The sequence below is a fragment of the Taurulus bubalis genome, assembly GCF_910589615.1.
Source record: "Taurulus bubalis genome assembly, chromosome: 4".
NCBI lineage: Eukaryota > Metazoa > Chordata > Actinopteri > Perciformes > Cottidae > Taurulus > Taurulus bubalis.
Genome location: NC_136592.1, coordinates 29,363,112 through 29,380,606, shown reverse-complemented (window position 1 = coordinate 29,380,606; position 17,495 = coordinate 29,363,112). Strand labels below are relative to the sequence as shown.

Here is a 17,495-nt window from a genome sequence, read left to right as displayed (position 1 = left end):
ACTAATATTAACATATTATAATATGTTAATATATATATATATTAACATATTATAATATGTTAATATATATTATAATATGTTAATATATATATATATATATATATATATATATATATATATATATATATATATATATATTATATATATATATATATATATATATATATATATATATATATATATATATGTTAATATTAGTTGTGGGTATAAAGAACTGTGTATATATATATATAAATAATATTAGTAGATTTTCCTGAGATGATTATTCTCAGGCCGGTTTTCAAATAAACCAAGTAAATACAATGAGCTCCTAAAATCAACAATGTTGGTCAAATCATTGGCAAATAAAGAGATCAACCTCTAACACGGAGAATCAAGTATAGTTTGGAGGCCTGTGTAAGGTGAGGTTTATTGAAGTATTTTGGTACTTCCTTAAAACAAAATTCACCTCATGTGTAGGCCTCCCACTGAGCGCACTCGATAGGCGTTTAGTGTAGGCTTCACTGTGAGTGTGTGTGTGTGTGTGTGTGTGTGTGTGTGTGTGCTGATCATAGTGCATTAGTGTATGTTTGGGTGTACGGGAGGGTACACATCCCTTTACAGTCTCACTTCCGCCCCTTTTGCTTTCATTGTGTGCACAATGGTCCGACACCTGCGTTTGTGGAGTGACAGCAGAATTTCAGCACCGGCGTGTTTTTTTGTCCCGCTTCAAACCAAATATCCCGCTCTTAGATCGTCTGGTGTCACAGCGGCTCTCCTGACGCTCTCACTGGGTCTCGGGCCGCCGCCCCGTTTGGAGACGGAGTGGACCGTTCTCCAGTCTCGTGAGGCGGGAGGTCTGGAGGGCCGAACTTCGGATGAGGAGGAGGAGACCACAGAGGCCTTAGACTTGTCAAACTGCCCACTGGGCTCCATGACCGTGTTAAAGACTGGAGGGGAAATAACATGAAAAAGGGTTTTAGCTGATTAATTGGCTTCAAAACAGATTATTTATGTTATATCATTTATACAGGGTCAGGTTGACTCACACTCAAGTTGTCGTTGAACCCTCTTGAGTTCTTTCAAGATAGTTGTTATTTCCTGAAATACAGATGTCAAACTTATCTCAAAACAGTCAACCAGTGTTAATTTAACTTGAATATTGACAAACATAAGACACCAACCTTGTTGGAGGTTTTGATAACAGGAACATCATTGTCAGAGTGAACCTTGGCCTCGATTTCTTCACAGATATCCATCCTGTCCTGGAACAGGACCCTGCGTGCATAATGGCCAAATGCACTTGTTAGAACGTTTGCTTCTTAATGTTCTCCTTTAAAAACGGGACAATCTACAATGTTTGTATTTAGTATATATTTATTCTGTAAAACTGAGAGCTGGGCTCTCTTATGATTGTAGTTACAAAACTAAATCCAATCAATACTAAAATACGTTTCTTCTTTAATATCTTGTAGGTTTCTTTGGGTTAAATAATTGTTGTAAGCAACAAACTGTGGTTCATCTCACAATGGAAACATTTAAACACCAACGGTTTTATCTGCATCTAATCTGTTCAGAAGATTACATCTCAGTCCCATATTGTCAGTGCTGACTCACTGAGTTACTCTAGTTTAATAAGATTATTGGCTCAGTGGCGTCCTGTTGTCAGACAGACAGGATCAATAGTTTTTCATCAAACGCAGACTAAGCATGGGAACAAAGGATGTCCCAGTAACATCTTACTTAATCTTTTCAGCAAGTTGCTCGGTGTTTTCTCTGATGGCCATGGTGATCTGTGACACTGGATTCAGCATCAGATTGTCCACAATGACCTGGAGGAACAAAAGAAGTAATTTATAATGACCCCCCCCAGTGCAAGCGTCACAGAGATGTGTAAAAACAAATGAGATGGAGCGGCATTTGTGCGAGACCTCGTCTCTGCTCTGAGCTCGCTGCCTGGTGTTCTGTTCGTGGTCACTCTGGTCGGGACCCCTGGAAGATGTAGAACTTGGTGGGACCCTTTGGTAGTTTAATCCAGCCTCTGGAATACGATGAACCAGCTGCAACACAATCAGATTCAAGTTTTACAGTAAAAGACGGACAGAGAGACGGATGGTCTCCTTTGACTGATGTGGTGAACAAGGCATGGAGATTAAACTATAATGTACAGTATAACAATGTATTGATTTTTTTTTTTAAAAAAGGACAATTTTAAATGTCATGTTATATAAATGCACCATATGTGCATAGCCAAAGTAGAACAATGTACTATATAAGAATATGGACCAAAAACACATACTACCTCTTTCAACGAAAGAGCACAGTTTGTGGTAAAGAGGACCAAAAAAGAGAATAGTCCTCTTCAGTTTTAGTCAGCTGATGGAGTCGATTTTAATGTTTCAGTGTGTTAGATAAAGCTGCAACATGTTTCATGTACCTGTTCATGAGCGGTCACTGTGGAGACCGGTGCACTGCTCTCCACTCCGGGGTTGTGTGGATCCCCATCACCTGCCACGTCATGGATCTCTCTGGCCAAGATAGCTAGGTCTTTAGCCAGGTCTTGACTCAACCTAGCAGGCAAAGAACACGTCTTACATTATTACACGATTAACATTATTCTGCACAAAGTGAAATCCTTGATATCTTTAGGCCCTTTCATGGAAAGCGCAATAAAGACGCAATAAAGAAAATGCTGCAGGCTGCATGTGTGAAAACATATTTAGTGTTAGGCTAAAGCAGTGGTTCTCAAACTTGTTTTGTCACGGCCCACTTTGGAAGAAAAATGTTCATGCCCCACCACAAAAAATGGCTTATTGTGGCTGCAATTAACCTGTTTTTCACTTAATATCTTTTCAAGATAACAATAACGTGCAACCTGTGCAAAACAAAACGAGTGCAGAGATGTGTGAGCCATCAAGTTGTGTCATTATTAGTGGCTGCAATGAGCTGCTTTCCTCTACAAATCTTTTTAAAACGGGGTTGAAGGCTTGATACGGTCTCAATTTATGCTCAATGTTGAGCTTAGATCTGTATTCTGTTTTGAGAGACAAAAAAGCCAACCTCACGAAGTTCTCACAGAGATCGGCTTTTCCACGAAAGTGTTTTTATTAATGACGTGTTATGTCCGTGTACTTTTGTACTATGTAAAGTTCTCATGGAGCTCGTGGAGAGTGGTCGTCCTGAAACAACAAGGTGCCGGTTCGATCCCTGTTCTCCCCATAATTTGCATGTCGAAGTGTCCTTGAGCAAGAAAAAAAAAAATTATAGAAAAAAAAACAAAAGCTGCGTATCCCACCGCGCCCCCACCTGTAATACCTCCGCGCCCCAGTTTGAGAACCACTGGGCTAAAGTAACACATCAATTCATAATATTAGCACGTCACCCAGATTTTTTTTACTTGTTCCTTACCGTGCGATCTCAGAGCTGTGGTTGGACCAACCGTGTAAGGAGTCTCCGTCATTGTTCTCCTCTTCAGAATCTCTGCTGCGAGGGTTCGGCCGCAGGGCGACCATCGGCTGAGGCCGCGGAAGATTCCGCGGGCTATGGGAAGCTGAAGAAGGTTGGGAGCGTTTGTGTTTAGGAGTGCTCTGGTTTGAGTCGTACTCCTCATCTGAGGTAGAGGCATAGTCAGAGCCTTTGTGTCGTCTCCTGGAGCCTTGGCGTTGTGAATTGGTTTGAGTTACGGAGGATGAGGATAGAGAAGTCGGGAAAACAGGAGAGAAAAAGAGAAATACCATCATAGAAATACAGCCAAGAAAAACACCACCAAGAATATAATCACCAAAATCCTCCCCAGGCCAAGAGACAGAAACGTTGCTGTGGAAGTGCTCATTTGTACAGCTGAACTGGAATCAGAAAGATGGCTTAGGTTTTTTATTTTGTGTTTCAGATTTTAAATCATTCACAAACTGAAATGAGTACTTTCCACAGTACAGCAACAGAGTACCAGACAAGCACCATATAGTGAAGACTGGGTTGTTTAGCAGAAACCATTTGGTACAGGCATGGCTAGAATTTTAATCTCCATCATCGCCAGAGAATCCTCATTGATCACCGTAAACTCCCTGAGAACACTGTGCAGATGATGGTAGATCAAAGTTGATATAAAAAGGTCTTGTTCTATGGCCCCTTTTCTTTTTTTCTTAAATTGCGCAAGCACAACGATGAATGCTCCCGTTTTCTCCTTCCACCTGTGCACTGAGCCAAAAATGCCATACAGACGGGAAAAGTGGATTTCAAAGTAAGGAAAATACCAAACTGCCAGAGCGCTCTTTGTGCTGGCCGCTGTGCCACCACAAAAATATGTACCGTTAGTGTTATTGATGTAAGTGAATGGCCAGAGTAAATTCCACCCCAAAATAACACTTTTATAGGGGAGAAAAAAGCTGCTGCATAAAACCCAGGTGTTACTTCCTGAAACCCATAGCATATAAACTGAGGACTGACTGTATCAAACCAATTCACCACTGTGTTTGATCAACAGACCATGTAATGCTTCCATTCCAGGTATGAAGCAATGTTTTTACTGGGTTTGCCTAAGTAAGTGGGTATACCAGTCAAGATATGTTACACTCAATACAATTATACTCACTTGAGGTGCTTCCAGTATATTTGGCACTGCTTGAACGTCCACGAGTGATTGGTGCCTTGTTGGGCGGTGCTTTCTGCTGCCTTTCTACAGGCTTCGACGCCGGTGCAGAACCCCTTCGAACCGAGCTGCCGGTGGAAGAGGCCTCAGTGTCGCTGGGTGTGTTGAATGAGCTCGTCCGCTTACGAGGCATCGCCAGCATATCCAACCTGGAGAATTTCTTGGTTTCTTGGGTTTGCTGCGTTAAGGCATTGCCTGCCTCCTGGGACAGCTTCTCTGTCTCCGTGCCCTCATTGTCTGAAGCTTCTCCCAGGCGAGCGCGGCGGAGCATGGACGCTCTGGTGGGTCTTGGGGCTGAAAGGCTGCTGGCACGATTCAAGACCTGGGATATCTTAGAGGTCTTGGCGTCCTCCTTCTGAAGGGGCACTGTGTATTTTCGCCGGGATTGATGGTTGTTAGATTCCTGATCCGAGTAAGGTAAGCTCTGAGGGTCGTCACTTAGGTCTGTGGAGCCACATCTCCCAACACTACGTCTCAGTCCAACCGGTCTCCTGACAGACTCCATCTTATTGTTGCTGTCTTCTACCTGAGAGCGCTGCTTTTCTGATGTAGTGGATTGGTGACTTGGGTCCTGACTAAACCTCTCCCTATGGAAGCCAGGAAGAGACAGGGTTTTAGGCAGTATGTTTGGCCTGGTCTTATTGCTTTGTTGGCTGACTGTGCTGGAGGTATCGACATCCGACTCTGCAGAAAGAGAGTCCGTTATTGGAGACGGTGTCGTCTCCGATTGTCCTGCTTGGAGTTTGGCCTCCAGAACCGCCAGAACATCCTCCGTCTCTTTGAGATAAGAATGAGTGTCCTGATTACAGGTTCCCTGGAATGATTCAGGGTTTAGGCCTCTCTGAACCAGACTAGAGATGTTGGGCAATCTGGCATTGCTAGGCCGATCCTTGGTGAAGCTCTCTTGTCTGATTAATCCGGCTACAGCGCCTTCTTTGGACTCTGGACTCTGTGTAATCTGGCTCAGGGCTGGAGATGACACACTGGGCTTGACTTTTCCAGAGTCCTGGTTAGCTTTCGGTTTGGTCAAGGTGGATGTTGAGAATATTTTGGTTGCCTGTTTTATTTCAGTCTTAGGGGTGCTGGGGTTTGAGCCCCCAAGTTCAGGTTGGGACTCCGCTGAGCCCATGTAGAACGATGTCGCCTTGGTTGGGAGTCGGGCCTCATTTCTCCTTGCTTCTATATCCGACAGCGGTCTCCTCTTTTGCTCTATGATGGAACCATCATCTGACCTGCTGGCATCACTCAGGCTGTCAGGCTCTACGTCGTCATGCACCGATAACCTGTGAAGGCTATCCTGAGACCTGGAGTCAACTGTGCTACTCTCTCCTACATTAAATGTTGAATGTGGGTAATAATGGACATGAATGCTGGGAGTCGCAATGTCACTCTTCTCGCCCAGTGGTAACTGGGGCAGGACGCGCCGAGTTCTTGAACCATCAGAGTCCGTGCTGTCGTGGTGCCGTATGACCGTGTCCTTGTGGATGATTGTACCTCGTGCTGAAGTGAAACAGTTTAATGCATATTAACCACACACACACACTGAAGCGGAATATCATTCATATTCATCAGGGTGTCTCATTATAATTTCAAATAAATTCATGTCTCGTCAGGTGTTATTTACCCCCTCCTGACGGCTCCATCTGGGACGAGATGTCAAAGACGCCAGACGACGGGCCGGAGTCGGTGTAGCTGTCTGCCAAGCTGGCCCAGCAAGACATCCACTTAGGAGCCTCCTGTAACAATGTACCTGCTGGCTGAACCTGCATGAGATAACATGCAACTTATTCAATTTCTTTACAAAATAAGGGAAAAATTGCAGTTACTAATTATATGATTTTCTTAGTCAACTAAAAAAACAAAAGTTAATATGAGATACAACAGACAATACCATATATCATTCATTTCATGGGTAAGTATGTAGTAAGTGTGATAATATATTATATTAGGTTAGAAAGAAAAAACTAAAACAATGAAGAACCCAGAACGTGAGGAAAGAAGAGGCGAGTCTAAAAATCTATAGAGATACAGCAAAAAAATTAAAGAAATCCCAAGAAGGCAAATCAAGACAGCAATACATGTTGGTTTGTACGCTTAAACATTACGGTTACTGACCCAACACATTAATTAACTCTCGTTAGAACTGGAAATCGAATAATTCCATCTAATCATTGATCACACTGAGCAGGAAGGGGTACCTTGACCAGACTCTGTGCCTGTTCTGGAGCTGGCCTCACCTCCCCACTGCTACTCTGCCTATGCTGCTCCCTGCTCTCAACATTAACAGGCCTAAGTGCTGATGAGGTTTCTGCTTCACTCTGGTTGGTTCGCTCTGGGCTCTCAAAAACACCAAACACCTGTCAGGAACAAAGCAGTGCAAGTTGATCATTGAAGGAAAGTGTGACTGCCAATGTCCATGGCTCATTCCGAGTGAGACTTTCTACCAAGACACTGGGGAATTTGCAAAGCAGACGTTTTTTCTTTTAAGCAACATGTTGCCATTATTAGCCACATTTACATAAATTAAATGGAGAAAGAAACTTGCCTGGTCAATCTTGCTCCGTGCCTCTTCTAGCGCTTTGTCTTGAACATCTTCTTCAATGGTGTACGTTCCTGCGTCACTCAGATTGTCGTCCTCTTCATTCTTGGGGCCAACATGGGGGCTCTTGACCTCCACACCCTGAGACGGCACGGGAATCGAGGGGGCCTCGAGGGGAACAGGGTGGTGGATAGGAGAGGAAGTCTGTGGCTGGTAGGAAGCTTTAGATGAAGGGGGACTAGTCTTTGATACAACCACTGTCTCTGTTTCAGCTGTTGTAGGGGGACTAGACTTATTTTTCTCCCAGCTGGCAGAGGAGACCTGCTTTGCTTGTTTGAAAAATTCAGCAGTAAATTCCTGGGCGAGTTTGGACCTCCGGCCCACACTGCTAAAGGGTCTTACGGATGCAGATGAAGTAGAGCGAGAGGAAAAGCTGATCCGGTCCTCCGTCTTCTCCTTTCGTAGAGAGCCAGCTCTCTGGAAGCCTGTGGAGGCAGGGCCCTTCAGGGGGACAGTGTATTGTTGTGTTGGTGGAGTGATGGAGGCTGGAGATGGGACTTGTCTCTCCCCAGTTGGGCTTGAGCCCTTCCTTGCCTTCTCCATCTGGACTCTTGGGCCTGAGAGCTCAGGTGGAGAGGTGTTATTAGTGAAAGACTGGGAGCGCTTCTTTCTTAGGTTATCGTCAAAGAATTCAATAACAAAGGCTTGGTGAGGCTCGGCTTTGCCAAGGCTGGATAGGGACTGAGATTCTGGCGGAGAGTAGGACAAGGGCTCCTCGGAGTCGGGGGAGGCAAAGCGTTGTGGCGGGGAGGCTCTCAGGGGTTGTGGAGACACCTGGTACCCAATCTGAGGTTCTGATTGGAGGAAATCCCTTCCATTGATTGCAGGAGCCTCTGAATCACTGTGAGTGCCATCATTATGGTGGTTTGCTGGTGATGGAAAGAACACAAGTGAGCTTTAGAGCCAGCACATTATTGCAATCAAAGCAGGTAAAAATGTAAAAGTAACTCACCTGTGGTGATCTTCAGGAGTGATGGGTCACTGTTTGTGCTATACATGTCTTCAGCCTGTGGCCTCTTCCTCATCATGCTAGCATTACTCTGTACCAGCCAATCAGCAACTTTGCTTTCTGCTGACATCACCTCAGCGGGTGTGACGACGGGCTCTGTGGAAGGTAGCTTCTGCTGCTGGCGGTAAGAGAACTTGGTCACGTGGTCCTTGATCTTCATTTTACCTGGCATGCATTCATCAAATTCAATGGTGAAGGAGGCATGGCTTTGGACCACGGGAGGTGTGGAAGCGACAACCCCAGTGGGATCTGGAGTGTCTTTTGTGGGAACCTCGTGGACCTGCGACTCAGGTTTCTTGGCAGGTCGCTGCTGTAATTCCTTTGTTGGGATCTCAAAGTAGCTGGGCTCCTGGCGGCAGGAGAATATGGACTTGGCTTGATTGTCGGACAAAGAACCGTTGACCTCATATCTGGACATGGCTTTAGCAGGCTCTGTAAGAAATTAAGATTATTAAGGACAGCGAACCCATAGATACACAGCAGGCATTAGTGATGGTTGTACATACTTTAATCCACAGAGTGACTACACCATTTGGCTATTTATTTTTAGAATAGAAACATGTGTATTTTCTTTGTGTTTGAGGTTCCTCTTCAGGCTCACAACTATAGCTCAGTAACTTAAACTCCATTGGTACAGCTAAGAAAAGTGATTGAGATGACTGGGATGTCACTGTCGTACAATCCCTTAAAGCAGGAGCCACAAATAACAAGGATTCCAGCATTTAGACTGAGAAAACAAATCCCCCAGTTGGTCTTTGGGTGCCAGTTGGACAAGGCCAAATATCACTTTAGCAGCTCAGAGTCCGACGGAGGGTAGCTGAGTGGGAATAATCTGTTTCAGCCTGGGCACAGTGAGGCAAACGATCACCCTTCCACCCCCCTCCAGAAGCTTAGAGGGTCATAATCCATCACGAGGCAGACAGGCAATGCCCACACTGGCCTGGCACGGTGTGGCCTGGCTAACAGTCCACAACCGGCGGCCAGAGACCTGCCTTGGGCTTCACACCATCCATCTCCAGTAACCCACAAACGGCATCAGATATCAGTGCCATAGAAAAACCTGTCATTCCAAATCAGGATCTAATTCACAGATGTGGGAAGAGCCAATGCCATTATAGTACAAATAACACTTTAAAAAAGATATAAACACTTCAGTGTAAATACTATAATTAAGTCTGTAGTTGGCACAAATATAAGACAGACACAGTCTCTGACCAGGAGACTCCTGTTCTGGCAATTTTCTACCTCTGTTCTTCTTTTTCTTGGCTGCATCCTCATCCTCCCCCCACCAGGACGGTTGGCCATAGAGAGGAGTAGGCTTGGATATCGGAGCATCTGTGGAAGCTAACAGACAAACACACACCATTAGGCATTCGGATAAACTCAGGCAAGAAAGAATCAAACGAAGAACTGAATTTATACAGCCTCTTGTATTTATAAAAGGCAGTGAGTTTATGTAAGACGCATGATAAAACAAGGTTGTGTCCGAGTTTGGTCTTGTAACAACAAAACATACTGGTAGCCTTTGAGTTTAGCGAGGGTCCAACTGTGAGACAAGCGGTATCACACAAACCACCAACACCTAATCCTTCTTGTGCAAATCAGGACAAAACTAATCCTAATCTTCAATGAAAACAAACTACACAAGATATCGGATAACGACTTTATCTAACGTGAGGCTTCTTGTAAACGGTGACACTCACTGTTAGCCTATTAGCCTTTGTATACAATGGAGGGGATGGTTACTGTGATACCGCTTATGAACTGGTGTTTACCCACTGGTTTGCCAGTCTACTCAGTCCAGCCAGCCTATATGGCACTAATCAGATAATCCAGAAGCCGCTTGTCGGCCTGATACATAGGCTAAACAAGCTCTCTGGATTTTAATGTGGGGGCTTCACAATTCTAAGCATCAACAGCACTTCACTACTGTTGCCTTGGACACACACACAATAAGACACCAACACTGTGACGACAGAAGCAGCGGGGCATGCTACCAATTCCTTTCCCCTTACCAAATCATCTCCTTTTAGCTAAAGAAAACATGGGCGAGCATCAAAACTGAAGTGGACTGAGCAAAGCTCAGTTGTTAGAGCCATAAAGAGCATATCTGTCAGAAAGCAGACCCGGAATAACCTAATAAGTTAGGCAAGTTTCCCAAAGTCTTATTCAAACCCTATTAAACTGATTGAAGTGTCACATTAGTTGGAGGATTTGTCTCGGATAGCTCTTTTTTTATTTTTTTAAGTCATTTTAATACGGAATATTGGATTAGAAAGTAAGTCGCTACATGAGCAATTCGTTAAAAAATGGATTACTACATTTTAAATGATGTAGTGCTGATGTGTAAAGCATCAAGCACTATCCATTTCATCCCCTTTAGTAAATACGAAATAGCCTCGGGTCCTGGCAGAGTAAAGTAGGCCTGAGTCACACACTGTACGAGTGAAGTGTCCTGCCCTGAGGACAGCTGGACACACTCCGCATCCTGTACATCTGCATGGGAAAACAGGCCACAGCACACAGAAAATAAGTGAGAGAATTGTACACAAATAAACCCCAAAAAAAACAGTCCAGAGTACACCAAAAGAACCAACAATATAACAAATTCAGCCAACAGGAATCTGTTTGCATGGCGTCAACATCGATAAGCAGGCTCAGTTTGTGCAGGACTTGTATTTTATGACTGAGGAAAATAGCAGTCAACTGTTCTTCATGTGTATATCCAAGTGCGGTCCGATCCTTATCTTATTGGAACATTTACTGAGACAGATGATGCTCGTTTTGTTATGAAATTGGTGGATTGGGTCACAACAACACATGGCAAGGCTGCTGTCATACTGCCGGCAGTGTCTGCATGGCCTCCAGTAAACACAGCTTCAGTGAGCATGTTCAACAAAGAGTCACGGGTTTAGAGGATCACTGTAGTCAGCTTATCGCTGCAGGTGATACAACTGCCCTCCCATTACTAACCATTGTTTTAGAGAACAAAATGTTTTCCAAAGTTATGCAGTTCAATGATATATTTGTATGGCACTCAGTGGAATATGAGCCAAGTTCTGGAAAAGTCCTATTTTAAGCAGCAGTTGTAGTTTTCCCTCTAAGCTCACAGGGGCGGTGGTGGAACAGAAAGCACGAGAATTGCTAAATCAACAACAGCTGGAAAAGGTTTTGTCAGTGTGAATGAGCTTCATTCAACAAAAAAAAATGCTTCACTTGAGCTAAGAGTTCTGACTGTTCCAGTGTTGCCTTTACTGTACAACTGGATTTACTCAGGGCAGAAAAGCAACTAAATCCACCATCGGCTACATGGACAGACATGCCAACTAGGCACCAAAAACCTGCACACCTTTTTAATTCTCCTACCACACACGATAAACCACCCCACCTCTCGTCAGCCGTTAGGAATGGCGGCGAGAGATAAGACTGCATGTCCCCAACTCGTCACGCCTGCACTTGTCTGGCAAGCCTCAACGATGGGATGTCGAGACCTGTGCCTTTACTGACATCATAGGATAACGGCCTCAGCCTCTCGGCTCACACGGCAGCCTAATCTCACACCAGGGAAGCGCCTAATAAAAGACGCATCAACCGCCTTATCGAGTGATTGACAGTCAATGTCACGCAGCACACGGAGAAGTGAACACTTCCTCACGTGCGTGAACACGGTATTCAAATCCTACTTCCCCTCACGCAACAAAAACAATTCACCTACTTCTGTATGAATAAAACCTGCTGCCTTCCTGCTCCATACGTTATGGTGGAGTATGTGTTGGTAGAGGTGTTTACCTGAGAGAGATTGGGCTTTTCGCTCAGCCTTCTCCAGCAGTTTGGAAACGTTGCCTTTGCTCTTCTCTGAGCTCTGGAGCTTCTGTTTTTCCTTCGCCTTCGCCTGCAGGGCTTTAAAACCTAGCTGCAACTGGCTGGTGTACTTCTCATGCTGCACAAAGAGACAGGGAGGGGAGCAGGATGTGATAAGACCTTTGCCAACAATCATTACAGATGTATCTGTCCTCAGACATACACAGTAAGAGTGTGACTATCCACCATGACGTCTGCTCAGTGTTAGTATTTGTTATTGTTAACAATGGATACCACACACATTTACAAACATTTGCATGTTTTATCTGGCAGAAAACAGTGACTACATGCTAAAGCTACAATTTTAAATACATTAAAATGCCAGATAAATAGGTGATAATTCACAATAAGTATAAGCATGTTTATGATTATGTGTGTAGATGACTAAACTATGGAATTGGCTATTAAGGTGAGGTTAGAGGATGCACATGGAAGAGTTATACAGAAGACAGCCAGTTCTACAATTTGTTTCAACGCACAGAGCTCATTAAGATGACTGACGACTGTTGGAACAGGATTCTGACCATCTACTGTCACACGTACATTACATCACATGGGTACCTCTAAAAAGGAAAAGCTGCATATTGTTCGGTTTAGTACATTTGTTTGTAATCCTGTCTGATATTTCATTGGTTATGGGGAAATTGGGGGGGGGGAATAAACAGATTATTTATGAAAATAATAGCACTTCACTTTAATCATTAAATGACCCAGAGTATGCATATCAGTACTGTTAGCCTGAAAAGGTACACATTGTGCATACTACTTACTTTAAGAGCTTCCTCTGGGACCTTGTGTTGACTTCGCTCCAGGATATATACATGCACATGTGCAGGAGGAGTTAAAGTACTCACACATATGTACATTTTTGTAAAACAGATAGTAAATGGTTCTCCAGAAAGAAGTTCGTTTGTAAAGGGAGCTGAAGAAAAACATACAAACTACAAATCTGCAGCAGTTAGTGTAGTTCTCTTTTACTGAACTTCCTTCCATGCTTTATTTTCCCCCTGGCCCCCCAAGGAGGTCAAAAGTACGTTATACTGCTGCATGCAAGGAGGAACACAGATAAGCAGTACAGACCTGCTGCACTTCAAAAAGCTTCTTTGGTGAACCACTCCTTGAAACGTGCAACATCACATGTCACCCAATGGTCACAAACATTCCTATATGTCTCTGTACTCTAAACCCACCACCACCATGTTATCTTACCTAAGTTTCACCATTCATGTCTTTTCTGTACTAGGGGTCAAAGGGTGCAGGAGATTTTCTGTTCACAGTTGACTATAATCTAAAACCCCTGACTGAAAAACCACAGGAGATTAACATGCCGATGGAAGCGAAAATAAAATGTCAAAAATGTGTAGCGGACACAGCTGCCGACCACTAGCTCATTTCAGTGTGGGCCATTTATCACCAACTTAAACTGCGCCAACTGGAGAACAGAAACTCTGTATTACATACACCACACAGGTCCCACAGTTAAACCAAACACAAGACTTAAAATGTGAATGACTAATACAAAAAAAGGATATCGTAGCCAAAACGAATGACATCAGAGAGCTTGAGGGTGATGTACGTCTGGTCTGGGATTCTTAGGTCATTCACAAACGTCTGAAAATAAAGAAAAGGAAAACATCAAACTCAAATAACTTTCACTGGTCATTAATGAAGTAAACGTGTTGACTCACAGGTCACAGGCTCTCTAATTCCTGGTGGCACGCTCCCAGATACTGTAAGGTGCTTTGTCATTGGCCCTTTTCCCATTGGAAGTTAATCCACAGGGCACATTAAAACTCTGATGAGATTATGTAGTTATGCAATGCAATGGCTGTCTCAGATTGTGTAGAATGTTTCATGGACAGGTGGAAATACACACAATAGTGTTTGGTTGTTGATCAAAAAGGTGAGACAGTGATTCAAGAGCTCATCATCAGAAACTGTAAAGAATGATAATTCTAGACAGATAAGAGAATCTATGAATATACAGCATATATCTTCTCCTGGATAGACCAAATTAAGCTTATTGGGGGGGTGGGAAACACAGCAAAGTTGGATTTCAGTTACAGGTCCTTGCGCTGTTCCGCTCTGATTCCTTTGGCTGCAGTTACCAAAGGCCAAAAGAAACGCTCTCTTGAGAACAATGAACGGTTTCTCCCACAGCTCAACTCTGGATTTCATTGGGATAATGGTGCAGTGAAGTGGCAGCAGAGCGGTGAAGGGAGAGAGAGGGGCTGGAGAGCGTGAGATCGAAAGAATGGGGAGGAAAAAAAAAGGGGGCCTAGGCCGGCAAGAAAATCCAGCCTCCCGATTACCACAGTTCTACCAACCGTCCCCCGTCCCCGGCGCACAAAGAGAGGTATTCTGTGCTCCGGTGATGGTCTTCGGGGAGCTCAGGGCCGGCTCCTTCATCACAGGTAGTCTGACACAAGAGATGGACTCACTCACCCCGTTCAAGCTGCCCAGGTCCTTCACCATGTGCTCGTCTGTGTTCTCGTCATAGTTGAGCACAGCGTGCTGCTTGTCGACGCTACGAGACTGCAACAAAAGCAAAAGGTCGTGAGATGAAATGAAATGATTAGTCGATCCATGTGTAATCGTATCGGGAACATTTTAAGCATAGACACCAAGCGTACTGTGTTCCTTCCAATGTAGGAAATCACTTCTTTACTTGAGACCAAACAAGGCGTCTGAAGGTAGAACTTTGGGAAACTGTGTGATCGTTTTGACATTCCATTACCTAGCCGAGCAAATAATTGGTAGATTAATCCATAAAGGAAAATAATCATTATCATTGCTACAGAGTCAGATCCCTTGAACACACTACAAACCAGCCTTTGCAGTAGATTACACTAATAGCTAGCTGGTCCTCATCACCAAACACAAGGTTTCTAATAGCTAAAGTCCGTGACGTGTGCACATGATCTATCAGAGGAAACATGTGCTGTAAAAGTGATTCAGACCTGACTCTCTTCTCTAAATCATCAGGGACTCTGGGCCTCCTTGTCATCAAAGATTGAGGGTGACTGGCAAACTCATTCACAAAATTAGCGCCGTCCTTCAATGGGCCGCTTGTCGGGCTGAAATAATAAACTCTTCCACACCAACTACTAACTGGAATAATCAGCATTCACAGGTCGTATGAACCGTCTGTGTGGCCTCTTGACTCAGTGGACTTTGCAAACAACTCAAAGTTACTTTCAGTAAATACTGTGCTGCATATAAATATGATTTTATCCATCTACAGCGGCACTAAGAATTCCACATTTCTACTTCGATGACCCTTTGCCTCTCTCATCACAGAGGAAATGTTTGCTCTGGCGCTAGGAAACCAGAACTACATCACTGGACCAGGCTAAATGCAGTCACTACTATTATAGGAGGCATACGGTCTAACTACCGGTCATGGAGATACAGACATTGATCCGACACCAGTTGTTATGGAAAATTCAAAACATCAAGTCGCGGCCCTCGGCTACGCTATGCGATACGACTTCACCTACACTCTGGCTTTCACGTCAAACAGGATGTCTCATGTTACAGACACTCAACTGTGATTTTAATAAAGTAAAAGAATGCATTGATCTTTAAAAACAGAGAAACAAAAGGGGTTTGAAGACAATTTGGAGCCGGAATTGGCTGCGTGTTAAGGCAGGAAACAGTCCTGAACACTTAAGCTGAGCGACAGAAAAGTCTTCATCATCTCAGACTGGGAGACAGAGGTTTGTTTTTTTTTCCGATCCGGCGACGCCTAAATGTGGACAACTTTTCAAATCTCGCAAACATCTGTGGTTAGCCGGGTTTTTCTGAGCATAACTCACTGACTGAGTAAAGTATAAACAACTGCTTCTGAGGCAGCATTCCTCTTTCACTGGAATAGATGCAGAGCGAGGAGAAAACGGGAGAGAGCGCATTTGACAACAACCACAGAGAAATTCTGTTTATAACAAACAGTGGAATGCTTTAGCTGCTGCATTTTAAGTCATTGTTCGGGGGGGGGCAACTTTGTGTGGAGGCACCAGGTTACACAATGCACACACACACGAAGCGTGTAAGGAGCCTCCCACTGGTGTTTCACATGTTTCTGTGACTAGCTGACCTGTCAGTGAAAATTATACAGCTAGAACTACAACAGACTATAATAAGAATTAGTTGAAAGTTAATTTGACAAGCTGCTGGTGTTTGAAACACAGACTTCTCAACAACGTCATCTCCAGAACGAGCACGCACACACACACACACACACACACACACACTCCTAAACATACAAAGACACACACACACCTGCAGCATTAGCTCGCAGTCATCCCTGCCAACAAAGATCATCTCTCGTGGTAACCGATGGCGAGAGCCAGAGCTGCTGACCAGGAACCATGACGTCACACTCATGTTGGGGCCGCGGGTCAGGATCGTCTTAGCATCCTGGGAAGAGACAGACACAAAGAAATAGTCAAAAGACTAAATGACAACATGTCAGTCAAAAGGAACCTGTGGGGTTTGTTGAATGACACGCAGGAGGCGTGATCAAAGAAGATCAAAGAGTATTAAATGACTAGTCAATCAGTGGAGAGATTACCTGGGAGTCATCCTCTTCACCTGAGTTAGACCTGTTTGGCCAACACTTTCCGGTCTAGCTGTGCTACTACGGTTAAAACGCAATTAAATAACCGCTGTGAACATAATGTGTAGCTTGACTGTAGCTTGCCTTCAAAACCAGTGTGTGTCCCAAGGAGCATGCTGGGAAACCTGTTACAAAGAGGCGCCCATGAGTAACGTCAGCGAACTACTCAAACTTCAGGTGATCGTTTTTTTTTTTTTCTTCTTCTACTTCCTGTAATCTTCGCCAACGAAACACTACTGCCAGATCAATATTAACCCGAAGTAGCATTTGCATTTAGATGACACTCTATTCACGTCTCGTGACGTGTTGTCTTAACGCACCTGGGCTGGTTGAGCCCGTCGGTGACGGTTGTTTAGCAGCTAACGCTCGTGAGCATTTTCCACGGCTTTTCCACCGATTTTGATCCCACAAGGACGTCACTTTACCTTTAACGCCCTGTCCGTTTTACTCCAAAGTGAAGCCAGCGTTTAGTGTCCGACCGCAGATGAAGCTCGACGACCGACATGTACGACGAGCGCACCAGGTAAGACTGGACAGGTATTGCTCGAGCACACCCTCTTCTTCCTCTGGGAATGACAATCAGGCGAAACTCTCCTCCTCCGCCTCTTCTGCCGACACGGTGACGTCATTCACGAGCCCGTCAGACGCGCAGGAGTCTGAGCCGAGAGGTGGAGGAAGAGCGCGCTCACTCTGCTTGTTTTCCGGGTGCAGGAAACACTCAATGCTCAGCATAATTAAATGTTCGTATTATTTAGTATAAGTATTATTTATTGTATTTATC

General features: G+C 44.2%; 1 protein-coding gene across 1 annotated transcript; it reads right to left on the bottom strand.

Moving 5' to 3' along the window:
* Positions 1-217: 217 nt before the first annotated feature.
* Positions 218-16,482, bottom strand: cep170ba (centrosomal protein 170Ba; the record flags this gene model as incomplete). The annotated part of the gene is made up of 18 exons (XM_079216817.1): positions 218-929; positions 1,029-1,080; positions 1,164-1,257; positions 1,723-1,811; positions 1,911-2,039; positions 2,417-2,549; positions 3,388-3,634; positions 4,571-6,127; positions 6,252-6,390; positions 6,865-6,984; positions 7,173-8,095; positions 8,179-8,667; positions 9,451-9,579; positions 12,025-12,175; positions 12,867-12,945; positions 13,616-13,707; positions 14,542-14,631; positions 16,378-16,482. 18 exons carry the CDS (start codon positions 16,480-16,482, stop codon positions 709-711), a joined length of 4,839 nt encoding a protein of 1,612 aa, XP_079072943.1. The 3' UTR covers positions 218-708.
* Positions 16,483-17,495: the final 1,013 nt, after the last annotated feature.